The sequence below is a fragment of the Hippopotamus amphibius genome, chromosome 2 (assembly GCF_030028045.1).
Source record: "Hippopotamus amphibius kiboko isolate mHipAmp2 chromosome 2, mHipAmp2.hap2, whole genome shotgun sequence".
In the NCBI taxonomy this organism is placed as follows: domain Eukaryota; kingdom Metazoa; phylum Chordata; class Mammalia; order Artiodactyla; family Hippopotamidae; genus Hippopotamus; species Hippopotamus amphibius.
The window spans coordinates 151,367,411-151,388,481 of NC_080187.1; the positions used below are offsets into that span (position 1 = coordinate 151,367,411).

Below are 21,071 nucleotides of genomic sequence, written 5' to 3' on the forward strand. Positions count from 1 at the left end.
CACAGAGGTTCATCATATTATGTCTACCAGAATGGCAAAAAAAAAAATTTTTTTTTAATTCCCCCCAAGTGCTAACAAAGACATGATTAACTGCAAATCTGTATGACTTTGAAAAACAATGCTAGGGACTTCCCTGGTGTCACAGTGGTTAAGAATCTGCCTGCCAATCCCTGGTCTGGGAAGATCTCACATGCTGAGGGGCACCTAAGCCCATGTGCCACAACTATTGAGCCTGTGCTCTAGGGCCTGTGAGCCACAACTACTGAGCCCATGTGCTGCAACTACTGAGGACCGTGCTCCTAGAGCCCGTGCTCCGCAACAACAGAAGCCACCACACTAAGAAGCCTGTGCACCACAACAAAGAGTAGCCCCTGCTTGCTGCAACTAGAGAGAAAAGCAACGCAACCAATAAATAAATAAATAATAAATACTTAAAAAAGAAAAAACAATGCTGCGTTATCTTTTGGACTTTCTACCCAGCAATTCTAAAGTACATTAGAGGCTACAGCCTATATTACCACTGTGATGTTCAAATGGGATTATTCATAATAGGGTAAAACTGGAAACAAATGTCTTCAAGAGAATGGTTAAAAATAAAACTGTAGTATATTCATACAATATGTGCAGCAGTGAAAATGAATAATGGGTAAATCTGAGGGATGTTAACAGTGAAAAAGCAACCCATCGATAAAAACGTTCTATTTTCATAAAATCCAAGTATTAGCAAAATTAAACAATGGATATGTGAATATATGGTTAAATATAACCAATGCAAAGGAATGATAAACGTAAAATTCAGAACCATGGTAACCCTTTACCTCTTTACACAGATGAGTGAAACAGAGCACAGAGTATTATTTTTAGATAAAAGGTGATTCACAGATGTTCTATGCTTCTAATTTAGAGAGAAAATGAAATGTACCAGAATGCACACTTCATAAGGTTAGGAAATGTTATCTGTTTCGTTCAGTTACAACCCTGGTACCTACAACAGTGCCTGGCACATATCAATTATTTAGAATGAATATAATCTTTATATCAAATGTGACATTAAAGAAGTAAATGGATTGCTATCTCTCACCCAGATGTAGGGGGAAAACATGAAGGTAATTGACTATCACTCTTCAAGCACCTAACGTGGACAGATAAAAATGAATCATTGCTCTGGGATCCAATACCCTGATTCTGACAAATTATTATGAAACAATCATTAGGAATTGGGATTAAAATACACACACTACTATATAAAATAGACAACCAACAAGGACCTACTCTACAGGACAGTGAACTACACTCAATATCTTGTATTAACCTATAATGGAAGAGAATGTAAAAAAAGTATACATATATACATTCACACACATATATATAACTAAATCACTTTGCTGCACACCTGAAACTAACACAGCATTGTAAATCACCTATATTTCAATAAAAATTTTAAAAAATAATAAAGAGAACTCAGCTAGCCATGAGTGGGGACTGGCAAATTGTCTGCTTTTAGGAAGAAAACAGCAACTCCTAGGGCCAATCCAATCACCACTAAAACCCTGACACTTTCACTAAAGCTGGAGACAGACCAGGCAATTATTCCGTTTAGAAGACAAAGGGAAGAGAACTGTATCCTGAATAAAATCTGAAATAAATCACAGTGACTGGAGGCTCTTGACCACTGTTACTGTCCAGCTGATGATGAAACAGAAGGGCTTTTGCTGCTGCTTCAGCTCCAGCTGCGTTCTCATCCTCTACCTACATAAGGTTTAAGGCACTTCCACCAAAAGCATAATATGAGACCCTATCAGACAAAAGGCAGTCTTCCCTGGGTCGGAGGTTGAGACAGGGAGCACCTGGTCGTCGTGCAAGGCTCCAAGGACCGCCAGTTTTTCCTCCCAGCGCGCTCACCTCCTCTCACGGCCACATCACCCCCGTCCTCCTGCATTTGACAGGAAAGGGACTCCCCAGCCTCCACAAGCCTCTGCTCACATGACATGAGATCACTTTCCAAGAGAAAGAATGTAAGGCGCACACGTGGAAATCCCACCTTCTGTGAAAGGATGACAGGGCAATGGGAGAAGAAAATCAAGGCCCCTTGAAGACACGTGAGGACCTTCGCTGTCAACAGCTGGCTGTGACGGGGCTGCCAGTCTGCAGGCCAGCCCCCCTCTCTGGCTGGGCCTGGGGTGGGCATACTGTGGGGAGGGTCTAGGAAGAGAGGTCCTGCCACACACCCAGAGGAAGGCTTGCTATTCTCAAATACCTGCCATTTGTACAAAGAAATGTTCTCAAAAATTTTATTATAAAACAGAACAATGACAGAATATAAGCTTACATATTACTATTTACATTATATGCAAAATATATTACAGCTTTAATTTATGAACAGAAACATCCTGTTTTTTCTTCTTTTTCTTGTCTGTTTTCTTTGCATCGTTGATTTGCATTTTTACTTGATCTTGTAATTTAGAAAAGAATGCTTGAGATGATTTTAAGGCTTTGTCTTTACCTTCATCCTGCAATTAAAAATAACACAAGTTCATGGTATAAGATGTGCTTAAAGATGAAAAAAAAAAGATTACAACAGCGTATCAAAGTATATATAAGAAAAAGAACTAGACAAAACTATAAAACTTACACCAGTTAGTACAGAGGTTTTATATACATTTAATGCTGCTACAATGGTCTCACAATGTCAGGTGACCTTGAGGACCCTGCACTAGAAACCCAAGAGTTTAGCCTGTGACCTGGCCAGTCCGCACGGCCTCTCCCCTCGCCTCTGCGGGTGGGTGGCGGCGGCTGGCTCGGTCACTCCAGCACCCAGGTCACCTAAAGCTTGCCATCCGCTCCCCCTTCAACCCCCTCCCCCCTCCCGGCAGCTTTCCTACCCCACCCTCACCTTCAACAGCGAAGCTTTGCCCGTCTTGGTCAGCTGTTTTAACTTCTCAGAAGCTACTGCTTTGGTGTATTTCCCTGCTTGGTCTGGGTTATTCTTTTCAAGAAGTCTTCTCCGCTTTTCTTTCTCCTTTATTTTCAAACGCTTTTGAAATTTCTTTTTCCTCCTTTCTCGTTTCTTATCTGTAGCTGTTTTCTCAGGAGCTGTTTTTATATCTCCAGCTTTATTTTTCTCCTATTGAAAAACAACCACCAACACACTTGTTAATCTAACCTAACAGGAAATTAGAAGAGAAGCAACTCCATGGAATGTGGGTGGTGGGCTGTACACCAGCGGCCAAATGTGAGAACCAGAGCATCTCCGCCTACACTCTGAAGGGCCCTGGTCTCTCAGCTCTGTAAGACCCGGGATGCGTTCTCGGACGGTGACAGTTCAGTCCCCACACTCCTTCATATAGGCGGCCTGGAGAGTAGGGGTGTCAGGCTGTCCCTCCTAAAGAAGCACGTAGACCCCAGCCTGGGTTGCAGGGACCTGCCCGCAGCAGCCCAGTTCTGAACCGCGGCCACAGCAGAAAACCTAGCCAATGATGGTCCATTTCCTCCCCTTTCTCCTCCACTGCCAGCCCAGCCTAGCAGAGGTGGCAGACGCTCTGAAGGGGTGGATGTTGGTGGAGCAAAGCAAATGAGCACAAAAAAGGAGGCCCATGCTGCCAGGCCACTGGGAGGCCAAGGCCCCGACAGAAACCACCACCACTGTGCAAGGAGAGAGCTCCCAAGCTCACAAGGCAGGGGCAGCCTGCACTGGTTCATCCAACGCCTTCCAAGATTCAAATGTTCTATTCTAGATCATGTTTCCATTATTGATAAGCATTACATGGATACAATAAAAGCGAGGAAATGCTGATATCAAAGGATTGCTAAGTATACACAGCTTGTTTTAAACCTAACACCTAACCTAACATCTAATGAACCTCAAACTTCTAATATTCAAATTGAACTATAACAAGATACTGATGTTGGATATTTACAATTAGCTTTTATAAAATATTTCTCAAATCTGCATCTCATAACAATACCTGGTTATAGAAGACTTGTATTTGAATATTATATAATATTATTAATTTCATTATACTTGGAAACTGCTGAGATATGTTAGAATGAAAACTACAAGCTCAAGCAAAACGATGTGAAATGGAGATTTGACTATAAACAACCAATTTATAAACAGATATTTAATGCTTCGACATTAGCTTCTCACCTTGACTTCCTCAGGGGCCAGGAGGGCTGCGTCGCTGACACTCACTGGGGCGACCTCCTCCATGGTGATGGCTGGCAGATTCGACACAACTTTAATCTCTGGAACAGGCTAGAAAAGAGATAACACATTTACCAGGAAGTCGCAAGTGGTCCTCCATAAAATACTTAAATTGTGAACCTACTGAAGTATAATACATACGATACTTCATGGAGATTATTTAAAATGTGAGATGTTTTGACACTGAAAGTCTCAAGCTAACGGGAACGACGGCGGTGCTGGTGGCCAGCACAGGCTGTCTGAGGAAGGTGAAGATACCTGAGGCTTTTTGGGTCTTCCTGGCCTCAGCACTATACCAGCAGCACTTATCTCTACACTGTTGCAGGACATGTCTACCATATTCAAACACAAGCTCTTTCATCTGTTAGTAAATTATTTCCACCTGCCATGTATGTGTATATTCTCCAACAATCCTATTCACTGTTTAACAGAATCTACTGGCATCTGTAAATGTTATTTTGCCTTTGGTTATAGGAAAAAAGCTCACTATGAGAAACATACAGGAAAAGCTGCAAGAAAAAGCGCTTACTGGAATAAGCATGTTACAGCAACTAACAGATTTATGAAACGATACTGAGTTGTTCTGCAAAATAAAAACAATAATGAAATAAATGAAACCTACAGGTTATAAAGATAGGAGGAAAGAACGCAACACTAACTGAAGGGCCATTTGCTTTCATTTTTTGTTTTTTCCTTGAAAGAACTGCCCAAGATATTCAGAAGTTACAATGGTTGCATCCTGCTTGTGGTAATAAAGGACAATAGTGATGGAACACTTGCACTAGTGCTCTGTACACCCGTCCTGCTCATCTCTGCAGGGGCACCGGGGGCTGCAGTGGAGTAAAGCATGAAGTGGGAAACAGCAGGTGTCCTGAGCGAACACAAGACTGAGCCGCAGGAGACAGGGCTCTGTCCCAAAGCACAGTGCTGCCCACCTCACACGCTCACTTTCCTATCATAGTCCTGCCCACGTTCCAGTTAACTAGGCAGATACATGCCCTGGGAGCCTTCATAGGGAACAAACAAGCCCTGAGCATGACAGTGTCCTGGATTCTAAATGAGAGTAGAATGTCAGAATGTGAAAGCTCATCTCTTCCCCGGGAATGCTGTTTCAATTATTTATTAAGAACACTGTGTTCCAGTCTACAATTTAAGGAGAAATATGGAGAAAATGGAGGCAGCCCAAAAGATAACAGAACATGATGACTGGTTAATGGTCATGGAGATGGCTTGTGAAATACCAACCTGAATATGAAACAAGCAGTATCAAGAGGAAGCTAGACCAGAAAGGACGTTTCTGACAAAGAAAAAAGTAAGGAACGCTTTTACACTGTAGACAGTGTGTGTAGATACACACACACTCACTCCTTATTCAATCCCTAAGATTCCAAGGGATGCCTGAGGACTTCCCCATGGCAGGCTCCTGGCTGGTGTGATGAACACAGCTGTGAAAAACAAAACTGTGGGGCTTGAAAACGAGTAGCGAGCAATGAACCACCCACCAATGAGCGCACTCGTGCCACAGAGCTAGGAGAGGGCAGAGACGGACTCGGGGGAGGGGGCACTGAACCAGAGACCCTGCAGAAAGGAGGGAGACCAGCCTGGCCGGGGAGCAAACCACGGGGACCAAACCACGGGGACCACAGGGATAGCAACGAGTCAGGTCCCAGGGGCCTTGTGAGGAGAGAAGGGGTCGCATTCTCCAAGTGGGTAAGACTTTTCCACAGCAGGACCTGCTGGCCAAGAAGGTGGAGACATTCCTCTCGTCTCTTCACCTGCTCACTATGTGTGGCCAGACCAGGCACTCAGACTCTCAAGATGGGCCCCGCCACCAAAAACTTACCATCATGTAGAGGACACCGAGATTAAACAAAAACCAAAAAGCAGGTGATGCCCAAATACTCACACAGGAAAAGCCACCTGACCGTCAAAGGACCAGAAAGGACCTTGGAGGCTACTACCTCCTCTGTACAGACAGGAGGTGAGGCGATTTGCCCGCATCACAAAACCACTGAGGGGCAGACAGTCTCGGGTCTCTGCCTCTGGACTAGATGGTGATGCGCACATTCCATTTCCAGACAACACAGGTGACACCAAAAGGCAAGAGGCAAGCAAGGACCAGAAGGCTGGCGCAGCATGTTTCACGGCTCACAGTGGGTGGTGAGCAGGGGGGAGCTGCAGAGCAGACGAGCACTGAGCTGTCTGGGCAGGAGTCAAGGAGGCAGAGGGAGAACAGCTCAGTGGGGAGAGCAGGGCCCCAGGAGTTAGGGCTAACCACCCCCCGCCCCGCCCCAAGGCCTTGGTATCATCTGCAAAGCGGAAGGAGTAACATCTGCTTCAGATTGTTCTGTGGGTCAAGAGTTAGTGGACATGACGGACTTATGCTGACAGGTAGCAGGCGCTCAACAGATGCCAGGTACAGACACCACACACAGTAAACACCCATCACACAGTAAATGCAACCAGTGACTGGACAAGAGGAAAGGGTGTGAAATGAGGACACCCCGTGGCTGAAGCCGAGGGTCTGGCAGGGATCCCCAGAGATCAGGCTGGACCAATAGGGCTGAGCCAGAACCCTTGTGGGACCAGACATGAGCCTTCCTCACAGGGGCCCTGCCTGTAATTTATGGAGAATTCCTGCGGGTTTGTATCCTGAAACCAAGTACAGTGCAAATCTCACAAAAGCTCAAAGAGGAATTATGATCACACCTGCTCTGTCTGTTCACTGAGATGTTAACACACTCACCGGCTTAGGAATGAAGTGGAAGTTTGAGAGGGCGTCCAACTTTAAGAAGAGGGAATCCATCATCTTCTGAATTTCTACATGCTCTGGATTTTCTTCCTCTGCTGTTTTTTGCTTAGGAAATAAGTTTAACATCATCAGACTAAGCAGCGTCATAGGCATCACAGGACAAAACACTCAAGGCCGATGAAGGTATCACCAGTTTCTCGTCATCAGGCTTCAGCTCCAAAGAAACATTCCAAGGTAAGATCAAAGTCAGCAACACCAGGCCAGTGCTAGCACCCACCCAAGAAGAAACATGACATGTACTTGAGAATCTGTCACAACCATGACACTAACATTTAGAACTTATATTTTAGTTCCCTTGATATTTGTCTATTAAGAACGAAACTACTCCCACTAAGATGGCCATTAAAAAACAACAAGAGAAAATAACAACTACTGGCCAGTCTGTGGAAGAACCAGATCCCTTAGGTATTGCTGGTGGGAACATAAAATGGTGCAGTCACAGTGGAAACGAGCCTGGCAGTGCCTCCAAAAGTGAAACAGAAGATTACCATAGACCCAGCAGTTCCACTTTTAGATATATACCCAAAAGAATTAAAGCAGGTACTCAAACAAGTACATGTAGTACACATATGTCCACAGCTTGCACTATTCATGAAAGGCAGAAACAGCCCAAATGTTCATCAACCGGTGACTGGATCAGTAAATTGTGGTACACATACAACAGAATACTATTCAGCTATAAAAAAGGAGATAAATTAGTGACGCGTCAAAATCTTGAAACATCAAGCTAAATGAGAGGCATCAGACACAGAAGGTCACATGTTATATGGCTCCATTCACATAAAACATCTACAGTAAGTAAAGCCACAGACACTGAATGTAGGTTAGCGGTTGTCAGGGGTGGCGCGACTGAGGAACTGGGAGTAACTGCTTAGTGGGCGTGGGGTTTCATTTTGGGGCAACAAAAATGCTTTAGAATTAGACACAGGTAGCACTTGCATGACACCGTGAACCCCTGAACTGCTCTCTTTAAAATGCTTAATTTGTTATGTGAATTTCAACTCAATTAAAAACAAAAAACAGGGACTTCCCAGGTGGCACAGTGGTTAAGAATCCACCTGCCAATGCAGGGGACACAGGTTCGATCCCTGGGCTGAGAAGATCCCACATGCCACAGAGCAACTAAGCCCATGTGCTACAACTATGGAGCCCACGTACCACAACCACTGAAGGCCAAGCACCTAGAGCCCATGCTCCGCAACAAGAAAAGCCACTGCAATGAGAAGCCCGCGTGCTGCTACAGAGTAGCCCTCACTCTGCAACCAGAAAAAGCCTGCGCACAGCAACGAAGACCCAATGAAGCAAAAAAAATTAATTAAAAAAAAAGGGCAAAAAACTAAGGAGTTACTGTAGATTTTGTAAAATTATCCAAATACCTATTTGGATTGCAGGAACAAATGTATTCGTCATTTGTTAAAGATTTTTCTGATTAAATCACATTGAAAAAAATCGACAGTTTTCATTCCACTAAGAAAAGGTAAATTTCACACTTCTCTAACCCCATGCCCAAAATGCTATTCTAAGAGGTTAACACTTTTTGTTTGCTTGCTTTTTTATGAACCCATGAAAATAACCACCACCCCACCCACAACTGGGAAGCAAGTGGCTATTTACCCTGGGGACCCGAATGCCAGAGACACACCCAGGTCTGTGTCCAGTGTCTGGATCAGTGCCCACCTTCCAGCACACACTACTGCTTTTTACTACTTAAACTTTACACATTTTAAAATCCTAAACTAGTCCTCTGGCCTCATCCCAAGTTACATCTGTGAAACCACGCATGTGATATCCAGCATCTTCCTGACACACATCACACACGTACATCTAAGGGTGAAGGTTCATGCATGTGCTGTTTACCTTCACTCTTACTCCCTCCAGGACAGATGCCAAACTTTAAGAAATACTGGCCATCACTGCCACTAACTCCTAATGGAATGAATGAGCCTAGGATTAGCATAAGTTGAGTCTACGCTCAAACACTTGTCAACTGGCTGTTGGCGTCCGAGACAGAAATAAAACCAGCATTTAAAGATCTGGTACGAGCTACATAATTTCATTTTTACCTCTCATGGTTACCAAACACTTTCTGTATTTACTGAATCTCCTCAAAGAAGCCAGATTTTCACTAAGCACTGACTGAGGCTGTACACATCTCCCTTCAGCTACCACCTTGGTGGCAAGGCAGCGGGAAGAATTTTTTTTTTTAAGAACTTTTATTGAGATACAGTTAACATACAATAAACTGCATATATTTAGAGTGTACAATTTGGTATCCCAATCTCCCAATTCATCCCCCCCCAACCCTCACCACTTTCCCCACTTGGTGTCCATATGTTTGTTCTCTACATCTAAGGCAGCGGGAAGACTTTTAATTGAAATCTTTCCAGTCCTTCAGCTTCAAGGTGGCATTACGGCCCTGTTTGCTGGTGCTGCTTAAGCGGCATTAAGTAACAAAATCTGGTAGGAACCTTAAATGCTTTTGCAGAATAAAAATGCTGCCTCATCCCCAAGCACATACTGACCACATCCCCAACAAATCAAATATGAAGGAATAATTCAATCTGTTACATTGGTAACATAACACTTTTGGAAATGACTTTGTCCTATTTAACCAGAAGTATTTTTTTAAGACTAACTAAAAAGAAACAAAAACCAAAAGCTCACCAGACCTAAATACATGAAAGAATTCACAAATAATCTTATAAAAATACATCAGTAACTTCTAAAGTATGAATGAGAAATGATTTTTAAATTTTAGCACCACTATAATAATTGCTGGAAAGTTAATAATTAGCTGTGAAAGTATCAGGTGACCATGGTGTAACTACAAAACAAACCCTCAGCCTCTAATGTTCAGTGGGAACTCTGCACACTCTATTCCTAGCACGCTCTGTCTCACACTATACAAGGTTATCCCAAAGCTCCAGACGTCTGTATTTCATACACTTCGACCAGCAGGTAGAATCCACAGAGGTGGTTCTTCACCTCTCCTCCTTTAAAAACAATGGCTCTGCCTTAGGGGCTTTCTTACCTGGTTGAGTTTGACGTACTCCTGCTCATAAATTTCAGCAAGGCTCAATTTACTCTTCTCATGATCCAATGTTAAACGCTTCTTATACTCATATGCATCCTCTTTAGGTTTTTCTTTACGTACGACATCATCCCAAGCCTGAAGTATGAAAGGCACACAGAATATAAATTGTCAGACAAAATCTGTAACTTCTAGGCTCCCTTAAGAATCTTCCTCTGGAATATCATCATTCCACAGTAAGCAAACTGCAGCAAAAAGGAAGACATTTCCATCATTTGAAATGACTACTCAAGTCATGGTAAGTATTATGCAAAGAGGGCATCACTCAAGTACGCTTTTTTGTTTTAAACGTGTCTTTCTCCTGGTTACCAACCTGAACTCCACAATTCCTCATCGCAGTTTGCACGACCAGTCAAGATTAGAGTATGCTTCATTTCAAATGTAAAGATTCTCTGCATATAGTACCCATCTTTCAAAACTTTCCTATTTTAAGCAAACATGTTATAAAGCCATCTCTTGGTGTATGTGTCATATACTCAAGTTTTACTCTTAGTTCACAAAATAAAAACTCTTTGGCCACCCCATTCTCCTCAGGCACGACACCCATCTTCCCAGTGCGCTGGTAAGGACAATGCCTCACACAACAAAGGCTGAGGAGAGCTCTGGTGTAGACTTAGGGCTTTTAAATGAAAAACTGATAGGAACAAATATTCTATGAAAACAGTGTTATTCCTACTCCCAGAACATTCTCACATACTTCTAAACATTTCAGTGAATTAGAACTAAGTTAAATTCATTCTCACTGACCTGATCCTTTATCCTCTGTTTAATGATATCCTCTAGTTGAAGAGTGGTTTCCTCTGTGATCACAGGTGCTAAAGGAAACAGAACATGTACTCATTAGGGAGATAGAAACTAACCAGTGGTTCAAAAAGGGTGGTCCTTGAACCAGCAGCATCACCACCACCTGGGAACGGGTTAGAAATGCGAATTCTTGGGCCCACCCCACCGCTTCTACATCAGAAAGTGAGGGTAAAGGGACACTTATGTGTATTTTAACTAGCCTTTCTGATGCGCCCTGCAGTTTGAGAACCACAAAACTACAAAATACATACAGCAGTAAATGCTAACACTTTTAACCTGTGTACCTGGGGATTTGCCCCCTCTTCTCCATTCTCTAGCACTAAACAAAATGAAAATTCATTTTGACTTAATGGGTACAAGAAAGAATTCAATGAGATGATCAGGGTTCTGGCTGGAATCACCATTTAATCACTGGACAAGTTACAGCAGGCAATGTAAACAAATCACTAGCAGAACTCTGATCATGGACGACACATTAGACATCACAAGCACATAAGTAATTCTTGGATGGATTAATGTTATCGTGGCTGTACAAGAGAATGTCCTAGTTCTTAGAAAACAGTGAAAGTACTTAGGACTAACGTGTCATATTGGCTACTTACTTTCAAATGACTCAGGGGAAAACAAGCACACATACACATAAATGGGGGGAGAAAGCAGACATAGCCAAAGCTTAACAACTGGTGAATCCAGCTGAATGGCACACACATGTCCACTGCACTACTGTTTCAACTTTTCTGAATGTTTACAAGTTTTTAAAATAAAAAGTTTGGGGAAAAGAACTATTACTGGAAATCTATGAAAACCATAGAAAAGGCACAGATGCAAACATTTGCAGGAGCCTGGTGGGCACACGCACCCATGCGGACAGCGTGGTCGAAGTGCAGGGTCTCTTCCAGGAGGCTGTTTTCAGGCCGCTTCTGTGCTGTGACTTCCCCTTGAAGCTGCCAAGGTTTCTTTTCCAACAATTCTTTTTCCAAAGATGCAATTTTTTCATTCATCTAAGAGAGAAACAAGAGTTACTACACATTTAGGGAATAAAACTAGATTTATAGTTGAGTAAAAGCAACCAATCTTTTTAATAGTGGGAGAGCAAGAAGTGTACTGTTTTGGAATACAATTGTTTTGTCCTTGCCATCTTTAATGTTGCCAGTAGTGACCTCCTATTCCTGTCCCCGAGGTGGGGTGAGGAGCTGTGGATGACCTCTTTCCCCCACTGATTGAGAATTTACTCACTTCTTCCAGCAGTATTTGGGTATATTTCTGGGCTCTGTTCTAGTCAAACAACCTATTTATTCATTTGACTAGAATAAATTAAAATATCAATTTTAATTATTAAAGCATTCCAAGACTTAAGTAATTTTTTATTAGAACATTAGCATTTAATGGAGCCTGACTCCACACCCACAATCCAAATTATCTCTCACTTCGAAAAAGGTGACATCTATAATGACTCCACAGTGCATAAAATGCCTGCTTTTTCAGCTACCTTACTGAATTATTTTTCCTAATAGCTTTTAAGTTCATATGCTTGGTTTTTCTATTAGTCTCTGCAAATATTAATACTTTCTTTCATTTCAGTTTTTCTTATCTCTTTTATCATTTTCTTTTGTAGTTGCCCTGGCTAAATAACACTTCTACAAGAATCTTAAGTAACAGTGGAAATAGTAATAGCGGTAATAGGAATAGTCTTATTCTTGACTCTAAAGGGATGTTTCTAGAATTCTACCATTAAGCATGATGGCACCTATTGGCTAGATGTGTATTTCACTAAAAGTGAAAAAACAAAGCTAGGAATGATATTGAATTTTATTATATGTCTTTTGGGACATATATGGAGGTGATCATATGGTTTTTCTCCTTAACCTATTATAAAGTATTATATTAATATGTTTCCTAATCCTGAATCAAGAGGATGAGGCCCACTTGGTTGTGGTAGCATTATGCTCCCATTGTGCTATTCTGGATATTTCCATCACTTCTTAAGTGAGACTCTGTGTGTTTTAATGTTACATTTGTCAGGTTTGGGGACTTATGTTACAATAGTTTCATAGGAAAAAAGTTTGGAAGCTTTACTCTTTATATGTAGGAACTGATCAAATAGCATTAAATTATCTACTTCTTAAAGGTTTAATACAATTCCTCAGTAAAATTAAACCTGCTTCTCTCTTTTTTTTTCTTCTGGGGTGTGGAGAGGGAAGGACACAAACTCAAGGACAAATTTCATATTTTCTTTCAATTTTTTTTTTTAAGATCTTATCTTCTGGGAACAATCCGACAATCATGAATTTAACTCAGATTCTCTCTTTTTTTTTGTGGAGCCATGCAGCATGTGAGATCTTAGCTCCCCGACCAGGGATAGAACCTACATCCCCTGCAGTGGAAGCTTGGAGTCCTAACCACTGGACTGCCAGGGAAGTTCCCCCAGATTCTCTTTTTAAAAATAATTCTTTTGATATCTTTTTTATCTTTGGTTATTTGCCTAGTCTCACTTTGAACTGTGTGATCTAATTTTAAGATGGTTAAGTGATAAAGCCAACTGTTTGGATCTAGGCTATATCTATTATTTTCAAATAGTATTTTGTTTGTCTGAAATTACATCACAAGGAAATAATTTTTATCGACTTTGGAAGATGTGTTTGAGATGGTATTAATTAAAATTCTGGCTACGTGGCAACCTGCAGAAGCCACCTGCAGAGGACCTTACAGAGATAGGCAGTATCCTGAAGAGCAGGTGAAACAGTTACTAGGAGAGGCTCACAGGACAGCTAGTTAGGAAAAACACACCTCAGGTATAAAGACAGCAGGGACAAAGAAATAAGTTTTATACATGGGCCCCAGACTGAAAGCCACAGGTTGGGAAATGCAGCACTGATTTCTGCAAAAAACTTCCCGCATGGTAATCCCTGTACGGTATGCTAGAGAAAGCGGCAGCAAGATTTTTGTTTTGTTTTGTCTTTTTAAGGGTAGGTAAGTGTTCCACAAAAAAACCACAAAAAACAAAACAAGGTAGATTAGTTAGTCTGTGATTTCCACAGTCATGTTAAGCACGTGAAAATATCCCTTAAAGTCCCTAATTATTACCTTTTCCTGTCTTATTTCAAAAGAGGATTTGACTTCATCAGAGTCTTTCTGTACACTTAAGACATTTATATCTTCAGTTTCCTCATCGTCTGGCAGAGCAAAGGTCACTCTTTTCAAGGTTTCTTTATGTTGCTCACTGTCTCCACTTTCCTCAAGGTCAGTATCCTCATCCCTGTAAGCACAAAACACTTATGAAAGGAAACACAACACTTCCCGTTAGAAAAACAAAGAAACAAACAACCTTAGTAAATGAAGTTCTTCTTTTGTAGACTTCATGCAATTAAATATTCAGCACTTCTGAAGTCATTCAGTTGTTAAGAAACAGAAGGAATTATTTAGGTGAAATAGAACAAAGTTCCTGATATATAAAAAACAAATTATTCATCAACCTATAATACAAACTTATTTCACCAAAGTAACAACAGGGTATTTTTGTTGGTACAAAAAACAAATCAGGGCTGCTGGTGAGAAAGGTCTGCCTGTTACTGCCAGTGACGCTTTTCTGCACCAGATCATCTCTGACATTCCTTCAAATTTGGAGACTTTTCCTCTGGCTATCACGACTCTCTGATCTTAGAGAATCTCACTTCTTAGGACAATCATATCTGACAGCTAGGAGTACACACATAGGATTGGGCAGCTCTGGCTTACAGTGTAAAGGATTCAAAACACTCACGTCTCAGAAATGCTTTCTTCTCCTTCAGCAATTTCTTCCTCTTCATTTGAAGCCAGTTCACCATCATCATCATGGACACTTGCTATGTCTCCATCACTTTCAACTGGGTCAAAGAAATCTTTGTATTTCAGGTTTCTGGAACTTTTACCTGACTAAAACAAAAACACCTTTAAAACCTTTAATCAAGGATAGGGAAATACATTAAATCATGCATAAATGTATATGCACATTGTATAGGGGAAATCGGCAACTAATTACCATAAAACCCTAAGAACTATTAGACCACAACAAACTGAATGGCAGTATAGATTGACTTATGACTGATAAGATAGGGCATGATATTCTTCTCTCTAAATCTTCTAACTACAAGTATTTCTAAAATATTCCTGCCTAAATAAAGTATACAAGTGCCTTACTTTCACTCTTATTTTTAGTGCTTGGTGAAAAGCCACGTTTAAGGGAAAATTCTGAATCTCTCTAACATGTGTGACTGTGGTTTTGAAGCTACAAAACAAGAGTTGTGTGATAAGCGATGATGCCTCTGGTTTAACTCTTCCAGTCTTTTTCACTTATGCCCTGGTGAGTTTGGAAGTATTTAAACCTCTTCTGGAGAAACAGAACCCCATCTAATTTGAGGAGACAGAAAGAACACTCTGTCCTCTCCCAAAACTTTACCTTAAGATCCTGATTTCCAAACAGTCCTCCATCTTCATCAGAATCGATATCTTCAAAAAAATCAATGCCATCCTCCTCGTCATCATCTATTTGTTCCTCTTCCTTTTCTATGTTTTCTAAAAAGGTCTCCATTTCAGAGAGTTTGAAGAATCTATCATCTACTATGGACTTCTCTGTTGGTTTCCTAGGTACTTTGTTTTGCACTTTGCTCTTCTGTTCCAATTTGCTGATATCAAAGTCAAGATCAGAGTCCTCATCACTGAAATCTGGGCTTTTCCTCTGATTCAATTTGCTTGAGTTTTTAGCTCTCTCATCCTCTTCAGGGTCATCACCACTCACATCTGACACTTTCTCTTCCTCCTCCACCTCCTCCAAATCTTGTTCTAGGTCCTCCTGGCCGCTGGCCTCCATCTCCAATGCATCCACTTCACACTCCTGCTCCTCATTCTCTGGGAGAAGACTAATGTCTTCATCTTTAATGGTTTCACTAACTGCATCCTGGAAGTACTGCAAAATTGGTTCATTCTGCAATTCCAGTTGTTGCCAAATCTGCTCATCATCAAAGTTATGTATCATCAGTCTCTGCAAAGGACTTCCATGTTTCCTGTCAGCTTCTAGTACTTTATGAAAGTCATAAAGTACTTTTGTTAAGGAAGTAAACTTTGATGCCAGTTCATCTTGAATGCTATTAAGGGGGCAGGAAGAAGGCGTTAAATTAGATTTACAATCATAGGTAGCAATTTCACAGCACTCGGAACTAAAAGAATGAAAAAAGCCCAACTCTTGTGCAAAATCAAATTTAAAAAAAAAACTGAAGTACGGTTTACAATATTATATTAGTTTAAGTGATTCAGTATTTTTATTGATTACACACCATTAAAAGTTATTACAAGATAATTCCATTGCTATACAATATATCCTTGTTGCTTATCCATCTTATACACAGTAGTTGGTATTTCTTAATCCCATAGCCCTAACTTGCTACCCCTGCCAACTGGTAACCAATATTTTGTTTTCTATATCTGTGAGTGTTTCTGTTCTGCTATATACACTCATTTGTGTTACTTTTTAGATTCCACACGTAAGTGATAACACGCAGTATTTGTCTTCTTCTGTTTGACTGATTTCACCAAGCATAATATTCTCTAGGTCCATCCAGGCTGCTGCACATGAAATGTTAATTTTAAATACATATAGATTCTGGCCCCCAACAGTGTATTATCTTGCCAAAGAACCACATTCGTATAGAAAAGATGTCAACCAAGTATCTGTGAATCTGCTATCTGGATTTTAGGCAGGGAAACCATTACAGATCTATTTGCCTAGAGATAGAGTGCATCTTGGCCTTAAATTCTCAACTCTGCTATATTACAGGCCACTCCATTCAGTCAGCCCATGGTCAACACTTGCTTTGGCAAGAGTGGTCAGAAAATACCTCTCTGAGGACCTGACAGCTGAGATGATACTTATTTATAAGGAGACAGTCTTACAAAGATTTGGAAACATGTATTCCAGGCAGAAGAAATAGCAAGAACGAAGTGGGTGGGAGCCAGATCTTGAAGGCCTCAGAGGGAAGAGTTTGTCATTATAAAAGTGAAGGTTTAGGGACTTCTCTGGTGGCAGAGTGGTTAAGAATCTGCCCTAAATGCAGGGAACATGGGTTCGAACCCTGGTCTGGGAAGATTCCACATGCTGTGGAGCAACTAAGCCCACAACAGTAGTGCGGCACAACTACTGAGCTTGCACTCTAGAGCCCAAGAGCCACAACTACTGAAACCCATGCCCCTAGAGCCTTCGCTCCACAAGAGAAGCCACTGCAATGAGAACTCCGCATACCACAACAAAGAGTAGCCCCTGCTCACCGCAACTAGAGAAAGCCTGTGCGCATCAATGAAGACCCAAAGCAGCCAATGAATAAATAAATTTGTTTTAAATAAATAAATAAAAGGGAAGGTTTTTAAACAGAGAAACAAAATGATTTGACCTATGCTTTGGAAAGATGGCCTGTGGAGGAAAAGGAATGAAGCTAGGGTGATCAGGAGGCTGATGCAGGCATCTGGGCAAAGGATGCAGAACTGCAGTGGGATTAAAGCTGCAAATACGGTGAGAATAGTCAAACTCAGAATAGTATAGTTCGGAAACGTTAAGTGACAGGATTTGCTAACAACTGGATGTAGAATTGAGAAAAAGGAAGACATCGAGGAAGTAGCTTAGTTTCACGTCTGAAGGACTGGAAAGAGATAGAGGTGCTATTCACTGTGATATGGAAGGCAGGCAGTGAGCATGGGGCAAGATCTCAGGGAGGGCAGAGGACAGGGAGCAAACAGAACCAACGGTTCATTTTGGATATACTAAGTTTGAGACGCTGAGTGTATGGCTGTAGTTGCTGTGAGCCTGGAGCTCAAGGAAGAGGTCGGATTTGTAATATAACTCTGAGAGCCGTAATTTCCTAGATCTTTTCACAGTCTTTGAACAAAACAGCAAGAGTTCGTGCTCAGAACGGAGATGAAAGTCCTAACTCTCGAGAAGCTCAGTTCTGGGGCAGACAGTTAAGCGACAAGTTAATACTTTCAATAAAGTCTGATGATGGGTAAGTAAGCACTGGGTGCTCTAGGAGCACAAGGGAGAAAGAACAACCCACCCGGTGCGTATGTGTGGAAGGTGCGGCAACGGAGCCCTCGAAACGGTAATAACCCAGGTTCGTTTGAGTCCAACAGCACACGAATGGGAGATCCACACTCACACAGCTCCTAACCATCTAAAAAAAAAGAGCTCTCCACTTCTCTTTGCCTTGCCCCTACTCCGGAACTTGCCGGAGGCCCGCAGCCCGCGCCCACGCGAGTCCTGGGCCGCACCAGAGCCCGGGCTCCGAGCACTTACGTGAGGAAGCAGTCCGGGCGGCAGGTGGCTTTACCGACCTCTCTCAGGCACCGCTCCAGGGTCCGCCGACGCCAGACCCGCGGGGCCATGGCGGAGGGCCTCCCGGAACACAGCGCCGCGTGCAAAGGAAGAGAGCCGCCCGGAAACCGCGCCACAAAGACGCGCACTGCGCAACTACAGCCGGGAGGCAAAGGTTCCGCGGCCCTCAGGTTCCGGATCCGGGCACCAGCCCCAGCCAATGGCAGCCCGAGAACTTTCACCAGGCTTGCGCGGCGGCCGGAGGGGGCGGGGCGGGAAACCGAAAATCGCCATTGGTCGGCTCGATGAACTGTTTCCAAACTTTTTGTTTTATACTCCTGAGGGGCCCACGGGAGGTGATGCGTCCTCTTTTTAAGTGTCTGCTTTAGATGCACTAGGTGACTTGTGTTGTGAAAGAGAGGGCCCGCTCCCAACACCCATGGGAAAGCAGCAACACTCATCACTTTCTCTAGCCGGTTCGGCCCCGCTCCCCCGGCTATAGCTCCGCCCCCTAGCCAGGTGGTCCCGCCCCCCTTCGCGCCTTAGCCCCTCGGACGCACGGGCCTGTCGGGAATAAGAGGACGCATCCCAAGATGCCGCGAGTGCTGAAGGCGGCGGTGGCGTGCGCTGCAGGTGGCTAGTCCGAGCTCGGGGCTGTCCGGGGGGTGGGGCGCGCGGGACGGGAGGCCGGGGCCCGGAGGGGGCCGCGTGTGACCAGCGCCCCTGGGTCTGCTGCACTGGGCCCCCGAGGCGCGTTCCCTGGCCGCCGTCAGCACCTTTAGAGAGAGCCAGCTTTCCAGGGACGCCTGGGTTAGCGTGGGGATCACCTTCTGTGTTTGCGTCTCACAGCCACCACTTCTCCGAGTGGCCCTGGAGGCCAGGGCACCCGGCTAAGGGGCAGCAAGGCTGGGCCAGAAGCAAACGCAGTAAATGGCAGAGGGACAGTGAGCTTCTGTGTACCGCGCCCGGTGAGAGATTGAGGAGAAACCAGAGCAAGGACAAGTCCTGTGAAAACGCAGGCTGAACTCCGGGCTGGCCAGCATCCTGCTGAGAACGCTGGAAGGTCAATTGTGGGAAGAATATGGAAGGAGTGTTTTTTCCCTACATGCCCTGAGGTGTTCCTTATCTTGTAGAAAATCAAGGAAGAAAGCAGTAGACTGATTGGAAGGTTTCTTGAGTTCTCTACACCACCATTAAAAAAAAAAGTTTTCTGACACCCCAGTCCATGTGCTTTCTCCTCTTTCTCTCTTTTTCTTTTCTTCATCCTTCATCCTGGGGCAACTGTTTCCCTTAATCTGAAATTCCCTGTCAGGAAAGAAGTGCCGAGTGGTGATGTCTGAGTTACTCCTGAACATTCGTGACAAATCCTTCAGCTGAGCACCTTCAGAGAGTGTTTAGGGCAATGAACCTTTAAGTTTCTCTCTTAGAAAGTGCTGTCTCTTCCACCTATTGAAACTTACAATTCTAGCCGTCCTCTGAAGACCCGTCTCAAACTGAACAAGTTCTTATTTATTGATCTCTATAGTCTTCCTTACCAGTCACAAAATGTCTTATGCATCTGTTATTTCAGGTTATGGAGGCTAAATGTTGAGCCCCACGCAAAGTGCACCATAATAGTTGTAGCTGTCTCAGCCTTGGATCTGTTTAAAGAGGTGACATGTATACGTGAAAAAATATTATAACAACAGGCAGAGCACAACTTGTTAAAAATGAATCTCTAATTAATAGGTGATACTCAAGGTTTGATAATAACATGCCCTCCCAGCTCCTCTTTCCTCTCCTTGGTAAAATACAGGTCAGCATCTGAGCTCACAATAATCCTTTGCAAAAAAACTCATAAAACAGACAGTCATCTCATCTCTTAGAAAACCATCTCTTAGAAAATAGATATTGCCTATAGAACATACATTGAAGATATTAAAAACTGAGAATCAAAGAATGGTAAAGAATGTTAGAAGGATGAGAAAATTAAATATCATGGTTGAACAACATCAATGTTGTTGTCAGACAGACCTGGGCTCGAGGCCCAGCTTTGCCACTCAGTGTGACCTGGAAGAAAAGTAATCGGGGCTGTTTTTTTTTCTCTAAGTGGGAAAAATCTGAAGTACTCACTTAAGTATTACTATTCTAATTTATGGCCATCGAGACGAGTAGGCAGAGCTGGGCCACCCCATGATACACACCTGCTTCAGAATTTATGATCACCGTTTGCTTAGGCAAGATTGTGTGGTAGCATTGTTGTGTAACTCTAATGACAGAATAAACCTGTGGGTGTTTATTGGGAGAGAGGTCAAGTCAGAGAGATGTTACGCCATAGGCTCTGTCCTCTGCCAGTGGAAGATCCCAGCAGAATGGAGAATGCCTAGAGACTAGGCCATATTTTCATTGGTAGTAGTAGTTTATAGGTTCTTGAAAGGCAGAGTTGTTGTAAATGTAGTTTCCACTTTTATAAGGTATTAAAAAAAAGTTCCCATGTTAAACCAACAGTCATGAGCAGTGTGGGTGAATTAGAGAGTTGCTATAAGCAACTGCTTTCAACTTGGAAAAATTGTAAATCAGTATTCCTTTATCAAAAAGTGAAAAGAATACTATGCTTATAATAGGTTCCAGCGGCATTATTCCATGAGGATGCCAGTAGTCACTAAATACTGAAATACTGTCAACGATGTTCTGAAATCAGCCCACACAAGTAAATTCCCAAGAGTGAAGGAAGAGTAATCTTGTCATGAGAAGTAGTAGGGTGTGGATTGATGAAATGAAACAGTGAGTACTAGAACACTATGTGTGCCAAAACATCTGCCAAATGCAATCTTTAGCTATTGAGTAA

At 42.7% G+C, this 21,071-nt stretch overlaps 2 protein-coding genes across 3 annotated transcripts in view; one reads left to right on the top strand and one right to left on the bottom strand.

The window, feature by feature from the left end:
* Positions 1–2,271: 2,271 nt before the first annotated feature.
* MPHOSPH10 (M-phase phosphoprotein 10) lies at positions 2,272–18,367 on the bottom strand. The gene is made up of 11 exons (XM_057724642.1): positions 18,227–18,367; positions 15,347–16,031; positions 14,672–14,823; positions 13,996–14,167; positions 11,771–11,912; positions 10,855–10,922; positions 10,048–10,185; positions 6,951–7,061; positions 4,148–4,255; positions 2,894–3,124; positions 2,272–2,510 (listed from the first exon to the last, which is right to left on the bottom strand). Exons 1-11 carry the CDS (start codon positions 18,313–18,315, stop codon positions 2,361–2,363), a joined length of 2,046 nt encoding a protein of 681 aa, XP_057580625.1. The 5' UTR covers positions 18,316–18,367; the 3' UTR covers positions 2,272–2,360.
* Positions 18,368–18,730: 363 nt separating this feature from the next.
* MCEE (methylmalonyl-CoA epimerase) overlaps positions 18,731–21,071 on the top strand; it is a 57,419-nt gene continuing 55,078 nt past the window's right edge. For both annotated transcript variants that reach the window (XM_057725060.1, XM_057725061.1), the window contains exon 1: positions 18,731–18,877. In XM_057725060.1, coding sequence (XP_057581043.1) covers positions 18,838–18,877 — 40 coding nt within the window. In that variant the 5' untranslated portion in view covers positions 18,731–18,837. The remainder of the gene's footprint in view (positions 18,878–21,071) is intronic.